The sequence below is a fragment of the Schistocerca piceifrons genome, chromosome 8, assembly GCF_021461385.2.
Source record: "Schistocerca piceifrons isolate TAMUIC-IGC-003096 chromosome 8, iqSchPice1.1, whole genome shotgun sequence".
NCBI classification, from domain to species: Eukaryota; Metazoa; Arthropoda; class Insecta; order Orthoptera; family Acrididae; genus Schistocerca; species Schistocerca piceifrons.
The window spans coordinates 287,120,917-287,138,056 of record NC_060145.1 but is presented as its reverse complement, the minus strand read 5'-3'; the positions used below and the strand labels follow the sequence as shown (position 1 = coordinate 287,138,056).

General features: G+C 38.0%; 1 protein-coding gene across 2 annotated transcripts in view; it reads right to left on the bottom strand.

Moving 5' to 3' along the window:
• Positions 1-17,140, bottom strand: part of LOC124711899 (afadin) — a 1,103,288-nt gene that overhangs the window by 13,931 nt on the left and 1,072,217 nt on the right. For both annotated transcript variants that reach the window (XM_047242145.1, XM_047242146.1), the window contains 4 exons: positions 16,577-16,723; positions 11,224-11,624; positions 7,783-7,912; positions 856-1,044 (listed from right to left, as the gene is read on the bottom strand). In XM_047242145.1, coding sequence (XP_047098101.1) covers positions 856-1,044; positions 7,783-7,912; positions 11,224-11,624; positions 16,577-16,723 — 867 coding nt within the window. The remainder of the gene's footprint in view (positions 1-855; positions 1,045-7,782; positions 7,913-11,223; positions 11,625-16,576; positions 16,724-17,140) is intronic.

Sequence of the window (17,140 nt, the reverse complement as noted above, 5' to 3'; positions counted from 1 at the left end):
AGATTTGAATAAATTTGTAAGTGTGAAATTAATACCATCTGCTGCGTAACAGTTATATTATACCTGTTACCAAATGTATAAAACTACAGCCACTGCCAATAATAATAATAATAATAATAATAAGATGATGATGAAGAACAACTCACAAATACCAGCAAGCAAGTGTAAGCAGAGAGATACAAACTGATGGACACTGAAACAGACTGAGATCAAGAATAAGAGGCACACTGAAATGGTGCAGTGTTTAATGAACTCAACTAATTGCAGTGTGACATACAAACCCGATCAACCAGAATTATCAATATTGTGAGAACTAAAGTTGCTACTCACCATATAGCGAAGATGCTGAGTCGCAGATAGGCTCAACAAGAAGACTGTCACAAATATAGCTTTCGGTCAGTAAGGCCTTTGTCAAAATTAGATCACACACACACACACACACACACACACACACACATACACGCAAACCAAACTCACACACACATGAAACTGCAGTCTCAGGCAACTAAAGCCACACTGTGCTGCCTCAGTTGCCTGAGACTGCAGTCGTGTGTGTGTGTGTGTGTGTGTGTGTGTGTGTGTGTGTGTGTGTGTGCGCGTGTGTGCACGCGCGTGCGTGTGTTTCACAATATTGTTACATTCCATCCTGGATTTTCCATTGTTTGGTTTTTACCTAACAACCAGATTTATGTTATACTAGCTTTTGCTTAGCCACTTCAGGTGAATTCAAATGCTTCCTTCAACAGAGCACTGCTGATTCATCTTCTCCTCAACTGAGCAAATGCTGAATGATGCAGATGAGCTGTACAAGCAAAATTTTCATGGGGAAACTGAACTGTAAAATGGCAAACCAACCTGGTCTTCATCACCCTCCTCATCTTCATCCTGCTTGGCAGCCTCCTCAGCTCGGCGCTGGAACTCCCTCTCAAGCTTCAGTGCGCGCAGCTGTTCCTCCTGCTGTGCTGTACGCTGCGGCAGAGCTGAAAGTTCTGCTATTTGCTGGTCCCGCCACATGCGAGCAGCCTCACGGCGCCGTTGCATCTCCTGAAACAAATATGGAAACAGCATAAAATTAATGCTGCTATAAACAATATATTTATCTTGTTTACATTTTCAGCCATTTTTCCTCAACTGCTACTTCAATTGTGCTTTATCCCATACACAATGGGTGAGCAGAGCCCCCTCCTGCCCCTTCTTTATTGTTGTCACTGCGTCTCACACCTGGCTTCAGTTAAGCCTCACAAAGTTAAATTTGATTTTTTTTTTAATAATTGCAATATAACTAGCTGTGTTGCAAACAGTACAGAAAACCATAACATGTTTGAATGAACACGTGAATGAAAAGTTGCAAAATGGTTGAGAAAGGCTTCAGAGACTTTTGATAAAATAAAATTTTGTTGCAAACTAGTGACTTTTTTTATTATTGTGGCTTTCATTAACTCTCTAGAAGAAAAGTTCTTCAACTGCTTGTCAGCTACAGCACTAGGCATTCTCTCCTATTTCAGGTATATCAATGATATTTTAGTCACCTACAAAGGACCTATTGATGGCATTGACTGTATTTTCAATCTTAATGAACTCCTTGAGAAAATATCCTTCACCAATGAACTCAAAAACAAGGCCCGTCAATTGAATTTTCTTGACTTGATGCTTACAGTAGAAGAAAATAAAATCTCATTTAATGTTTTTTTTGTAAAGAAACATATACCGATCAGATTGTACCTGCATCTTCCATGCACTCACAATCTCATAAAAATGCTTTATTTCACTCTACTATTCACAGACGTATTTCTATTCCACTCTCGAAAGAGAAATTCATGGAAGGAATTAATTTAATCAGAATGATAGCAGTTAATAATAAATACAAACCTGCCACAGTGGATTAACATCCTTAAAAAGAAAATTGTTAAAAGAGTTACTACACTAGGCACCTCTATCGTCGAGTCCAGCCTAAAGAAGAAGTTTTTTTCTAGTCCTTTCTTGGGGCCCATGTACTACAAGATTCAATGCCTTCTTCATAATAAATACAACTGCAATGTTGCCTTTTCAACCAATAATAGTTTGAAAAAAAATTTTATTCATAATTTAAAGTCGACCTGTTCCACTTTGAAAAACTCTGGTGTCTATACAATTTTCGCGACACTTTCTCTTCTTACTACATAGGAGAAACAGGATGTGCCTTTACAGTCAGATACAAAGAACATCTTTTAAGAAAAAAATGTACTAGCACCCAAAATTTAGCTTTTGATGACCACCTTCTGATTACAGGTCATGCGCCTAAAGCTGTTGACGACATCAACATTTTACACACTGAGAAGAAAGGCCATAGATTAGATGTTCTCGAATAATTAGAAATTTTTAAACAACTTTTTCGAAATAATGGCCTCATTCTTAATGAGCGGCTACAATCACATAATAAAAGCTGCTTCAAGCTGTTACTTGATATGTGATTTCATGTTCCCTCATGCAGTTAGCAAAATATTTTTTCTTTCTAAGTCGATTCACAATGTTCTGTTCATTAAATGGTTTATATTAACTACATTTTATGTTATACCATTTTTCTACTTGGTGAGTTATTAAACTCCCTTTGTAATTCTGTAATGGCGTTTTCAGCCTTTAAACTGTACTTTTAAGCTCTTATGTAGACAAATTGTTACCATGTCTGCTGCTGTCAGATAAAATATTGCCTCTTACTTCATATACTAAATAATGTTCATCATAATATTCGTCTGCCTATATTTTGAGTGTTAAGTAGCTTGTTTGTATTTGCAGCTACTAGATGACACTCTTGGTGTAATGTTCACCTGCCTGCAATTGCTAACACAAGTGCCTCAGTCTGATGCTACCATAGCTCGACACATGTGAGAAGCCCGTAGTGGCTTACGTTTTATGTTTTCTATTTTAAAATTTTGTGACTAAAGCTTTATCGCTTGATATTTATTTTATACGTGACATGCAAGTACTGTTTCTTTTCTTTCTTGTAACTGCTAGTCAGTACTTACACTTAAAAAAATGTTTTTCCTAAAATTTTGTACTTACTTTATAGACCAGTTTGAGTGTTTTACTTCTGATGAAGGCACTCTTAGTAGTTGCTGAAACCTAGGTCAAAAAGACTTCATTTTTGCGACCGAGGGCTGCTATGGCTTTAATTTTAAATGCTAGTGTCTTATACACGGTGTGCAAAAATAAAGAAACTGTTATAGGGTAGCACATACCAGTAGATGTAGATAAAGACACTAATTCAGAGGTCAGTAGATCACCTCTGTTAAGTCGAACAGAAGCCTGCTACTTGTAAGGGTACAATGCAGAAGAATTCGGACAGTCCACAGAGACAAATGTTCTTATTTCAACAGACAACCAACACATCTTACTACAAATAGAAATCAAAAGGAAGGTCATATGTATTGTTTCAATTGTTCTGAATTAAGGAAGATACTACTGATACAGTGAACATCAAATAATCATCGAGTCAGAAAAAATAAGTTGCAGTATCATCAGTTTTAAAACACTAAATTCACATGTCCCCCCCATGAACCATGGACCTTGCCGTTGGTGGGGAGGCTTGCGTGCCTCAGCGATACAGATAGCCGTACCGTAGGTGCAACCACAACGGAGGGGTACCTGTTGAGAGGCCAGACAAACGTGTGGTTCCTGAAGAGGGGCAGCAGCCTTTTCAGTAGTTGCAAGGGCAACAGTCTGGATGATTGACTGATCTGGCCTTGTAACAATAACCAAAACGGCCTTGCTGTGCTGGTACTGCGAACGGCTGAAAGCAAGGGGAAACTACAGCCGTAATTTTTCCCGAGGGCATGCAGCTTTACTATATGATTACATGATGATGGCGTCCTCTTGGGTAAAATAGTCCCCCATTCGGATCTCCGGGCGGGGACTACTCAAGAGGATGTCGTTATCAGGAGAAAGAAAACTGGCGTTCTACGGATCGGAGCGTGGAATGTCAGATCCCTTAATCGGGCAGGTAGGTTAGAAAATTTAAAAAGGGAAATGGATAGGTTGAAGTTAGATATAGTGGGAATTAGTGAAGTTCGGTGGCAGGAGGAACAAGACTTCTGGTCAGGTGACTACAGGGTTATAAACACAAAATCAAATAGGGGTAATGCAGGAGTAGGTTTAATAATGAATAGGAAAATAGGAATGCGGGTAAGCTACTACAAACAGCATAGTGAACGCATTATTGTGGCCAAGATAGATACGAAGCCCACGCCTACTACAGTAGTGCAAGTTTATATGCCAACTAGCTCTGCAGATGACGAAGAAATTGAAGAAATGTATGATGAAATAAAAGAAATTATTCAGATTGTGAAGGGAGACGAAAATTTAATAGTCATGGGTGACTGGAATTCGAGTGTAGGAAAAGGGAGAGAAGGAAACATAGTAGGTGAATATGGATTGGGGGACAGAAATGAAAGAGGAAGCCGCCTGGTCGAATTTTGCACAGAGCACAACATAATCATAACTAACACTTGGTTTAAGAATCATGAAAGAAGGTTGTATACATGGAAGAACCCTGGAGATACTAAAAGGTATCAGATAGATTATATAATGGTAAGACAGAGATTTAGGAACCAGGTTTTAAATTGTAAGACATTTCCAGGGGCAGATGTGGACTCTGACCACAATCTATTGGTTATGACCTGTAGATTAAAACTGAAGAAACTGCAAAAAGGTGGGAATTTAAGGAGATGGGACCTGGATAAACTAAAAGAACCAGAGGTTGTACAGAGATTCAGGGAGAGCATAAGGGAGCAATTGACAGGAATGGGGGAAATAAATACAGTAGAAGAAGAATGGGTAGCTTTGAGGGATGAAGTAGTCAAGGCAGCAGAGGATCAAGTAGGTAAAAAGACGAGGGCTAGTAGAAATCCTTGGGTAACAGAAGAAATATTGAATTTAATTGATGAAAGGAGAAAATATAAAACTGCAGTAAGTGAAACAGGCAAAAAGGAATACAAACGTCTCAAAAATGAGATCGTCAGGAAGTGCAAAATGGCTAAGCAGGGATGGCTAGAGGACAAATGTAAGGATGTAGAGGCCTATCTCACTAGGGGTAAGATAGATACCGCCTACAGGAAAATTAAAGAGACCTTTGGAGATAAGAGAACGACTTGTATGAATATCAAGAGCTCAGATGGAAACCCAGTTCTAAGCAAAGAAAGGAAAGCAGAAAGGTGGAAGGAGTATATAGAGGGTCTATACAAGGGCGATGTACTTGAGGACAATATTATGGAAATGGAAGAGGATGTAGATGAAGATGAAATGGGAGATATGATACTGCGTGAAGAGTTTGACAGAGCACTGAAAGACCTGAGTCGAAACAAGGCCCCCGGAGTAGACAATATTCCATTGGAACTACTGACGGCCGTGGGAGAGCCAGTCCTGACAAAACTCTACCATCTGGTGAGCAAGATGTATGAAACAGGCGAAATACCCTCAGACTTCAAGAAGAATATAATAATTCCAATCCCAAAGAAAGCAGGTGTTGACAGATGTGAAAATTACCGAACTATCAGCTTAATAAGTCACAGCTGCAAAATACTAACACGAATTCTTTACAGACGAATGGAAAAACTAGTAGAAGCCAACCTCGGGGAAGATCAGTTTGGATTCCGTAGAAACACTGGAACACGTGAGGCAATACTGACCTTACGACTTATCTTAGAAGAAAGATTAAGGAAAGGCAAACCTACGTTTCTAGCATTTGTAGACTTAGAGAAAGCTTTTGACAATGTTGACTGGAATACTCTCTTTCAAATTCTAAAGGTGGCAGGGGTAAAATACAGGGAGCGAAAAGCTATTTACAATTTGTACAGAAACCAGATGGCAGTTATAAGAGTCGAGGGACATGAAAGGGAAGCAGTGGTTGGGAAGGGAGTAAGACAGGGTTGTAGCCTCTCCCCGATGTTGTTCAATCTGTATATTGAGCAAGCAATAAAGGAAACAAAAGAAATATTCGGAGTAGGTATTAAAATTCATGGAGAAGAAATAAAAACTTTGAGGTTCGCCGATGACATTGTAATTCTGTCAGAGACAGCAAAGGACTTGGAAGAGCAGTTGAATGGAATGGACAGTGTCTTGAAAGGAGGATATAAGATGAACATCAACAAAAGCAAAACAAGGATAATGGAATGTAGTCTAATTAAGTCGGGTGATGCTGAGGGAATTACATTAGGAAATGAGGCACTTAAAGTAGTAAAGGAGTTTTGCTATTTGGGGAGCAAAATAACTGATGATGGTCGAAGTAGAGAGGATATAAAATGTAGGCTGGCAATGGCAAGGAAAGCGTTTCTGAAGAAGAGAAATTTGTTAACATCCAGTATTGATTTAAGTGTCAGGAAGTCATTTCTGAAAGTATTCGTATGGAGTGTAGCCATGTATGGAAGTGAAACATGGACGATAAATAGTTTGGACAAGAAGAGAATAGAAGCTTTCGAAATGTGGTGCTACAGAAGAATGCTGAAGATTAGATGGGTAGATCACATAACTAATGAGGAAGTATTGAATAGGATTGGGGAGAAGAGAAGTTTGTGGCACAACTTGACCAGAAGAAGGGATCGGTTGGTAGGACATGTTCTGAGGCATCAAGGGATCACCAATTTAGTATTGGAGGGCAGCGTGGAGGGTAAAAATCGTAGAGGGAGACCAAGAGATGAATACACTAAGCAGATTCAGAAGGATGTAGGTTGCAGTAGGTACTGGGAGATGAAAAAGCTTGCACAGGATAGAGTAGCATGGAGAGCTGCATCAAACCAGTCTCAGGACTGAAGACCACAACAACAACAACAGTCATCTTTATTCACAACTTATAAGGGCAAAACATAAAATAACAAAAATTTTGTTGTAACACTCTTTTACCAAATTACTTAGAAAAGTAAGCACTGTCTTGTTTTGCAGTAACCTGCTGTGTGTCTCACTTCATCTACAAACAGCGTATGTCCTCCACAAAAAACTTTTGCATCATAAGCCACTTCCGTTACCTCAATGTCATGTGAAAATGAAGGGTAGATGCTTAAACACATCAAATTTCAGATCACGTAGTGTATTCATAATATGTGTAGTTTTGGCAGCAGGAGTTGGCATGGGGCAGGAGTGCTATCTTGAGAAAAGTGCATTGTGTGTGCACTGACTGTCACAATTAGTGAGTTTGACCATTCTTCTGGAGCTGCATCATCATAAGACGTCTTGACTTCCCAAAATATTGTCAATATGACTTTCCAACTGGACATTGAGGTCTTGAATTTTTCTTGACTGGATTCAATGAGTGCTCCCACTTCCTTGTTCAGAATGGTGCACCCCGGTTGCATTTTCCATCACAATTCAATCAAGAAAATTGTTTTATTTTCACACACAATGGCACAACTGGCCCTAAAACATCATCTGATGCACATACTTGTTACCCAATGGTCATTGTGGCAAATAGTGTGTTCTGATCAGTGACTCACAAGTCAGCAATGGTGCATATGTTAGCATAGTTTCAGTACAATGAAAATGTCATCAATGTAACTTTCAAGAAATCTTTCATTCTTTAGAGCATTTTTTTTATTTTAAAACTCTTTTCTTACATAAACAAGTTTATTGCTGACTACAGAAATATAAATTATTTTAAAACCATAATGCTTCATCACTACTGCGGGTGGGTGGGTGGGGGAGGGGGGAGAGAGGGAGGGAGGGAGAGAGAGAGAGAGAAAGAAGAGAGAAACAGAGAGAGATGAATAACGTGCATTGATCATGTAGTACCTAATGAAATAATTAGAAACGAGACATTACCTTTTCACGTTCTTCTCGTTCCCATGGATTAGTTGCACTGAACTGATACTGACGTGGTGGTTGGTTAGTATTGCCAGTTGATGAGGGGTAGTAGGAGCCTCGTGGAGGATCAGCCATGCTGGCAGCATATCTGAAATGCAATGTCAAGTCAAGCATTAACTTCTTGCTTGATATTCAAATACTTCTAGACGGTTCCATTTAACATCAGAAAGTAATTTATGGCAAACAGACTGAAATTCTTAATGAAATATTACAGCAAATATCAAGGAGATTGTGTTCTGCTTTTTCACTGCTGTTAAAACACAAGTTGTAAATCAAAGTTAAATGTAGAAACATACTTAATACCTAAAAGAATCTGCCACACATGCCTGTAACTTCCTTTTTGCATTGTAAGTTTTTCTCACTTTTTTTAAGTAACTACACAATTAGGAGGTGTCAGATTAAGTAGAAGTCTTAACGTGGTGAGAAATATGGGCAGCTGCCTACTTTGTAACAAACTACATCTTATCAATCAGAAATGAAAGCGATATCTTCAGGATGAAAGTTAAGGATTTGCTAATGGCACATACTTTTTATTCTATTGATTAAGTATCTGAAGGCAACTTGCATTAACTATTGATATCATCCCCTCCATCACAAAATTTAAATCTTAAGAAAAAAAAGTCCTGAAGTGTGTTGAATTTTCACGTAGTTTTTAAATTATTTAGCTACTTAAGATTTAGATTATTGCTGCAATTACTTAACATATTCTGTTGTTTGCAAATGTAATGCGTGAAAATGTATTTAACATTTTGTCAATAGCCCCATATCTTTGCGATTACACAGTTTAAGACTTCTGGGCTTCAAATGAACAAATACATACTCATGATATGGTTATAATAGAGGGAAACATTCCACGTAGGAAAAATATATCTAAAAACAAAGATGTAGTGACTTACCAAATGAAAGTGCTGGCAGGTCGACAGACACACAAACAAACACAAACATACACACAAAATTCAAGCTTTCGCAACAAACTGTTGCCTCATCAGGAAAGAGGGAAGGAGAGGGAAAGACGAAAGGATGTGGGTTTTAAGGGAGAGGGTAAGGAGTCATTCCAATCCCGGAAGCGGAAAGACTTACCTTAGGGGGAAAAAAGAACGGGTATACACTCGCACACACACACATATCCATCCACACATATACAGGGATGGATATGTGTGTGTGTGCGAGTGTATACCCGTCCTTTTTTCCCCCTAAGGTAAGTCTTTCCGCTCCCACACATATACAGGGATGGATATGTGTGTGTGTGCGAGTGTATACCCGTCCTTTTTTCCCCCTAAGGTAAGTCTTTCCGCTCCCAGGATTGGAATGACTCCTTACCCTCTCCCTTTCCCTCTCCTTCCCTCTTTCCTGATGAGGCAACAGTTTGTTGCGAAAGCTTGAATTTTGTGTGTATGTTTGTGTATCTGTCGACCTGCCAGCACTTTCATTTGGTAAGTCACTACATCTTTGTTTTTAGATATACAAATACATACTCAGCATTACAAGGAAACGATAAATTGCTACTCACTGTAAAGGTGACACATTGAGTTGCAGACAGGCACAATGAAAAGACACTTAGACGTTAGCTTTCAGCCAAAGCCTTCTTCAGAACATATGCACATTTGTTTGTACAAGGAATTCCAGCATTCCAGCCCGAGCTGCTGGAGATGGCGATCATGTGTGCGTGTTTCCTTTTCTGAAGGAGGCTTTGGCCAAAAGCTAATGTGTAAGTGTTTTATCGTTGTGCCTGTCTGTCACTCAAAGTGTCATCTTTATGGTGAGTAGCAGTGTATCTTTTCCTCATATTGATGATAATTCAACCTGGAGGTCCCACTGTCAAATATGTACTCAGTGCAATATGCCTTTACAAGTAAAGAGATGGCAATACACATAAAAAGATATTTCTTAATATGGTATAAACTGGAAATCAATGCCTCACTGGGTTCCACTACTTAAAACATGCAGGCAAGCTGCTCAATAGGATTATGAACTATGTCAACACAATTTTTGTTGTGCAAGTGACCATTTACACACTCAGTGGCATAAAAGGCATGTATTTCCCTAGCACTGCTTTATGGTGAGTAGCAGTGTATCTTTTCCTCATATTGATGATAATTCAACCTGGAGGTCCCACTGTCAAATATGTACTCAGTGCAATATGCCTTTACAAGTAAAGAGATGGCAATACACATAAAAAGATATTTCTTAATATAGTATAAACTGGAAATCAATGCCTCACTGGGTTCCACTACTTAAAACATGCAGGCAAGCTGCTCAATAGGATTATGAACTATGTCAACACAATTTTTGTTGTGCAAGTGACCATTTTCACACTCAGTGACATAAAAGGCATGTATTTCCCTAGCACTGCATGGAAACATGATCTGTGAAATGTAACAGAATACCTTCAGTAACTCATACTTTACTAATTGCATGGTGTCCATGCTGTGCAAGCTCTATGAAACCTTAAATTTTCACTAACAGTTGTGGAAACTGTATCACTCATAAAGAACGATGCACATGAAATAGAACTAGGGAGATGCACAGACCAGTGTATTAGACATAAAAGCTTAATATCACATAAACATGGCATGCACATAGGTCCGGCAGCATCCTCTGTTGTGTTATCAGAATGGTCAGTGTTATGTTAGGTAAGGAAGTGCTTTCATTGATATTTTCTATTGTTCATAACACAGGTAAGTCCTGCTTGCCTCTTCAGCTCTTGTCTCTCTTGTCCACTGGTCAGTACTATCTTAAGTTTTGTTTCTGGCAGTTTTAGATGACCGTAAACAGTGGAATAGTACACATCTTTGGTACGGCATGTAAGAAAGTTCATGGTATGATGCTGTAAAATTGTGGTTATGGTAGTCAATATTTTAAACATCTCTACAGAAACAGTTCTGTACTGTTACTTACAGTTAAGTCATGGCAATGAGATTACTTTATTATTCTTTTTTGGTATTTGTTAGCTGTTTCCATAACTTGGTGTCCTAACATTGTATTAATAGCACTCAGGAGGCAAAGGGACAAGAAAGTACTTAACTGAGTTGTTAGCAGTGAACTCTGTGGAGAAGTTTTTTTCACAAACATAATGGAGATTATACACTTTTGTGTTGTGACATCAGTATTTTCAGTACAATACAGTCACAAAGGTAATAGGGGCAATAAACCAAACAAATTATGCTGTAACAAGTTGCTGGAGAACAACAGTTCTTTTAAAGGTTTTGTAGAGTTCACATTCATCCAACATAATTAATGCTCTTAACATGTTGAAACCGAGACTTTAAATTTAGTTGCCATTTTCTACTACACTTCTGCTGTTTACTGTACCTTCTAAACATGGAGAAAACGTATTATAGCCACCAGGAGCAAGACCCATTACAGCTTGTGTTTACAAATGTAAGTATTTCTCCCTACCTGTTATCATTAACAGATCTGTGATCCTGTTGTTGTTGCTGTTGCTGCGGCTGCTGCAGAGAGGGCGGGTGTTGCTGCTGACCCTGATAAAGAGGATGCGTGGAGGTAGGTGGTGGAGGAGGTGGTGGACTTTCACGGTACAACCCGTGTTCAGTTTGTTGTGCCTGCTGCTGGTGATGGTGATGGTGGTGATACTGAGCTGGCATCATCTGAGGTAGTTCTGATGGTTGGCGTGAAGGTTTGGGTGCTGTTGGAGGGGGTGCATAACCCGGTCTGTATGTCGGAGAAGTAGGTGACATCGGGTGATGAGAGTGGTGGTAACCCTGTTCCAGTACTTGCTGCTGTGGTGATGATGGATAATTGTAGGTTGTGTTTGGTACACGAGGCATATTTGGCAGCATCTGGTGATGAGAAATGAAAACCTTCAATTACAGAACATAGTACAGGCCATTTCATAGTTAATAATAAACAACTGAAATAATTATCCACTTACAATATTCTGTTCAAATTGATCAATATACTACTGTTCAAAATTTGTATGATAATTATAGTTCAATGATGCACAAAACAATATAGTATGGAAAAAAGTACAATTGAACTGTAGAGAGCACATAAAGCTTACAAGGGGATCACACTTACTTGTCATCAATTTCATTCAAATTTATGGAACATTGAGAGTTTGGCCAGAAATGAAAGTGACACAAGTGGGAGCTCCAAACGGATAAGAATTTAGAAGAAAATAGCATTTTTTGATGTGGGTCAGGTGAGACACGAGTCACTTACATAGCATAGTTTGCTGGCAGCGATTGGTGCAACGGAAAGAGTACAAAACGGTAATCCGAGGATCATGGTGTTGAGACCCTTTATGTAAACCTGCTGTTACTTTTAATTTTTACACTGGAAATAAACTGAAATAATGGTGAATACATTGTTTTTATATATATGTTCATAAAGGGCTAAAGAAAATTTGGGAGTGCAAACAAATTTCCAATAAAGGATTGTAAAAAAAAAAAAAAAAAAGGGTTGGCCTATTCAGAGAAAATGGAACCACATACTGGGAAGACTGCATCAAAATACATTTCACTGTGTCTCACCAGCTATCCCTGCCAATATTTGATGAAATGAAGCATTACATGCTGTTTGCTGCCAAACTGTGAATGAGGAGAGCCTTTTACGAACATAAACCTAGTTTGTTTTTATATGGAAACTTAAAATCATGTAATTGCAAAGACACAGCATTTATAAACTGTGCAAAATGCTGAGTACTGCTTCCTCTGTTTTTACAATAAATATCACCAAAGCACATGTAAATCAACTGTAAAATATAAAAGGCAATCAAAAAGTGTCCATTTGAGGGTATTGCTGTAGTATATATGTAATTCTGCACAACTCAAATGCATATATATAAGAATCAACCAAGTAGCATAGGATTAGTGTAGTATTCATGTCTCTCCGGCATGCAAGCAATAAACATGGAAACATAAACTATTATGAAGTCATTACTGAATGCCTCTGAACAGGACAGTTATTCGTTTTTGGCAGCTGAAGGACACACACCTTAGACATCCATCTTCAGATAATACATAATGTGTATGGGGCAGCATACTTATCAAAAACCACCATTGTGGAATGGTGTGCCAAGTTCCATGTTCGTCACAATTTGACACAAGGCACAGGTCAATCTGGGAGGCCAACTCGGGTGGGAGACACTTCAGCACCCGTCCTATAGTCCCTATCTCTTCCCACGTGATTATAACACCTTCAGTCACTCAAAAAACGACTAGGGTCAACGAGTATACAGCAGGCAATTACGGACTTCTTCATGCAGCAGGACACAGTGTTTTACCAAACTGATTTCTTCAACCTGATGCATCGGTGGGATGATTGCCTAAATGCTCACAGTGATCTTGCTTGATCAACATACTGATTCTTGACTGTTCAGCCTTCAAACGAAAAATTTTTGATCGTCCATTACAATAAAATTATGTAATCTTATATATGAAGTTCTCAAGTATGCCTTAGAATCCCTACCTGGAGATTTACTTGCAATCCCAAATATTACTTTGCCTTTTATTTTTCACGTTTTATACAAATATTAATAAAAAATTATACTGATTATTATTTCGGTTTATTTACAGTGTAAGTAGTGTTAAGTTCAAGATTCCCCCACCCCTACAGGTGCTTCATATTGCAATCTTTGGATTACCATTCCATACTATTTTTGCTGCACCAATCAATACCTGGTAAGTACACTAACCTAAATGACTCACACTTCATACGATGCATGTCAAAAATGTTTTTCTTCTAAATGCTCAGCCATATGGCGCCTGCGCTTCTGTCATTTCCATTTCTGGCCAAGTTCCGCATATACCATACATCTGGATGGAGTTGGTGATGACAAGTATGCATGATCCCCTTCTTAGTCAAATATAAAATAGGCATATCCACTGTCCATTGATTGCTGTTTTTTATTTAAAAATGATTGGTTTCAGACAATGTCACCCATCTTCATATCATATCTTATACTTACAGAGTGACTGTTCTTAATGAACCATCAGTTCACTGTCATTTACTGATAGTTCTGTTACGACCAGTTACTCTGTAATTACAAGATATGATCTGAAAATGGGCAATATATCCCAAAAAGATTCATTTTGAACTGAGAACAGTGATTGGTAGACAGAAAATAAATCTAAATTAAGAAAGTGGATAATTCCTTGAGACAAATGTGTTCAGTCTTGGGAAGTTAGTAAGTATGTTAGCATATGACCTACCCACTAAGTTTTCTTTTCCATAATATTTCTTTATTTTTACACAGATTTGGGTTATGTTCATGCTACTAAAGCCCAAATACTTGTAATGTTTTAGAAGAGCACTCCAAGGTCTTCTAGCAAGGAATGTATGTCAAAGAAGTCTTTGTCACTACTCACGTACTTCATACGACCAAATCAATTGATCCTGTGACTAATATTGGTTACTTCCACACTGTCTATGGATGCCCGCATGAGAACCACAACACATCTTACGTACCGCTCCCATTGGATCTTTATAACTGATGAAACATTCAACTGGTAAAGAGATCCAGTTTTCAAACCCATACTGCAGGGTCAATACTACAATCAGTTTATGGTTACTGAAAGAGCTCTTATTGAGAATACGCAGGGAGAGAATCTCCAAAGGCTGTCTGCATAATACATTCTGTTTTCTTTGTCTTTTTTGCAAGTGACATTTCGAAACAATGGGCTATTTAGGTAGAATAAATGATCTACTGAGTTACTCAGTCTTGGAGTGTAGTTCCAAGAACAGGTTGAGTTAACACTGATCTTCTGAGTATTCAGTCAGATATTCTATAGCAGAAAATCATGAAATCTCAGAAGATAGAGTGAAGCAGATTGTGAAAGGTGCAAACTCTGGAATATTGAAGTTCCACATTGACAATATGTTTGTTTTGTGCAGAGATTGAACTCCTAAGAAACCAATGGGCTCTATGCAGGAAAACCATACGAAACTGCAGAGTATAAACATGTACTCTAAAAGGACTTTTCTTCCAGTAACACAGTAGACTCTAGTATAAAGAGGAAATGCTGGAACAAAATCTAATTTTAAACAGCTAAAAGATTTCATTTCCTGGATTTAAAAGATGACAATAGCTACTAGACAAAAGTCAACGTAAGATGTCAAAGGCAATAACAAAGGAAAGCAATGGATAAGCTGGAGAAAACGAAGTTAAATCAGAGCTGTAGAAAGTAGGCAGCTAGTGTGTCAGAACAAAGAAAAAATGACGGGAGAAGTATGTTTGTGGTCATACTCTACAAAACACTGTGAAGTAAATGGCAGAGGCTAATTCTAAAAGTATCAGTCATCAGGGCCTATTCCTATTCAATTCACACATCAAGTGCAGGAAAAATGATGGTTTAAATATCTCTTTGGGTGATGTAATTAGTCTCATCTTATCTTTGCATACCCTAAATTAAACAAAGAGGGTCTTAAGACATTTCTTCCTAACTTAGAGCTGGTTCACATAACTTTGTAAGTAAGCTTTAACACAACATTTTACATCTTTCTTGAAACATCGGCCTGTTCAGTTTTTCAGCATCTCTGTGATTTCTCCCAAGGTTCAAATGAACCTATAACTGTTCTTGCTGCTCTTCTGTGTATATGTTAAATATATCCTATTAAATCAATTTGGTATTAGTCCCAGACACTTGCACAATATTCTAAAAAGAGTGGCCAATTGTTTTTTAAAGCGATCTACTTTGTAGACAGATCGAATTTTCCTACGATCCTACCAATGAACTGAAGTCTGGCAACTACTTTACCTGTGACTGAGCTATGACCATTCCATTTCGTATCCACACAAACTGGATATTGGAGATGATCAATTCCAATTTTCATTCGCTGATATTGTCATAAGATACTAAGTTTTTTTCCATTTTGTGAAAATGCAAAATTCTACATAAATGAATATTTAACGCAAGCTACCAATCTTTGAATCAGTTTGAAATCTTATTGGGATAAAACTGAATATTTTTGCAGATTTTGTCGGAGCACTTCTTTATAATCAGTATTTCATTATAGATAAATGCATCATATGTGTAAAGTCTGAGCCTAATATTAATATTGTCTGCAAGGTCATTAATACACGACACAAAACACAGACATCCCCACATGCTTCCTGGTGCACATTTCTATGTCCATTGATGACTCTCCATTTGCGATAATATGCTTTGTCCTCCTTATCAATAAATCCTCAATCCAGTCACAAATTTCGCTCGATAACCCCTATGGTTGTGCTTTCGATAACTAATTTGATGCATGTGGGGAAAAGTTTTAACAAGAATAAAAGAGCTTGGCAGTAGAGAAGGAAGGTGATTGTTGGTAAGCAGAGTGAAAGCAAGCGACAACAGAAAGAAATAGGTGACAAACCATGAATTGTTTTGGCTTTGAGAAAACCAAACAGTTAAAACTGGTAGCCTGCTCTCAAAAAAATGGAACTGAGGAGAAAGTAGACTACTTTACAAAGTAATGACACAAGGAGCATCTCCATTCAGCTTTTCTCAGCACTTTTCAGTGTAGAAGCCTACATGTTTGAGCCACCAAAAACAACCTTTAATGTATCATGGAATTTAGCATTACATGGAGTTCAAGTGTTTGTTTAAGTACTTAAATTCCTCAGCCACTATCAGTACCTACAATATTAAAGACTGTTCTCAGTTTGTAAGACTGTGGCAGATTTCAAAATATGACACCTGTCATGACTAAAGGTGGCTAATTCTTCAGCACTGACTTATAAGCCACAAGAATAATTAAACAGAGGTATTGCAATTCTTTCCAAATATTCACTACAACTCACTTGTGGACGAGTCAGATGTGGTGGATGGTGAAGTTGTGGAGAAGTAATGCCTCGCATTTCACGCCTTCTGACTTCTTCTTGCATCTCATGCAATTTTGCTTCCTGGCGCAACATGTCTCTTGTAGATTGAGATCTTGCTGTCATTCCCTGTAACAGAATAGTGCTGAGAGTAAAGTATTTCATTTGAATGAATAGCCATTTAAGATAAACACATTAAAGTTTGTACAATATATTGCAGCATAAAAATACAAGTGGAGAAAAAGTTAGTGGGCCTTTTAGTAAATAATATATTAGAGAAGCATTTTTAACTTTTATTTACAGTCAAACATCCGCAACTTTTCTGGTTCTTATGCCTCAGTACTACAGTATTACTTTAAAATGAAAAGCCAAATAATATCTGAAGTATCGATGGCTACAGTTTAAGTATGTTTCAGAATCTCAAAATTTAAGACATGGATGAATTCATCACATCTTACAACAAAAACTTAGTGGAAATATAAACAAAGGAAGCAGAGGAAAATCACGAATTAGTACAGTTCATTCATACAAGTCATAAAGCACGAA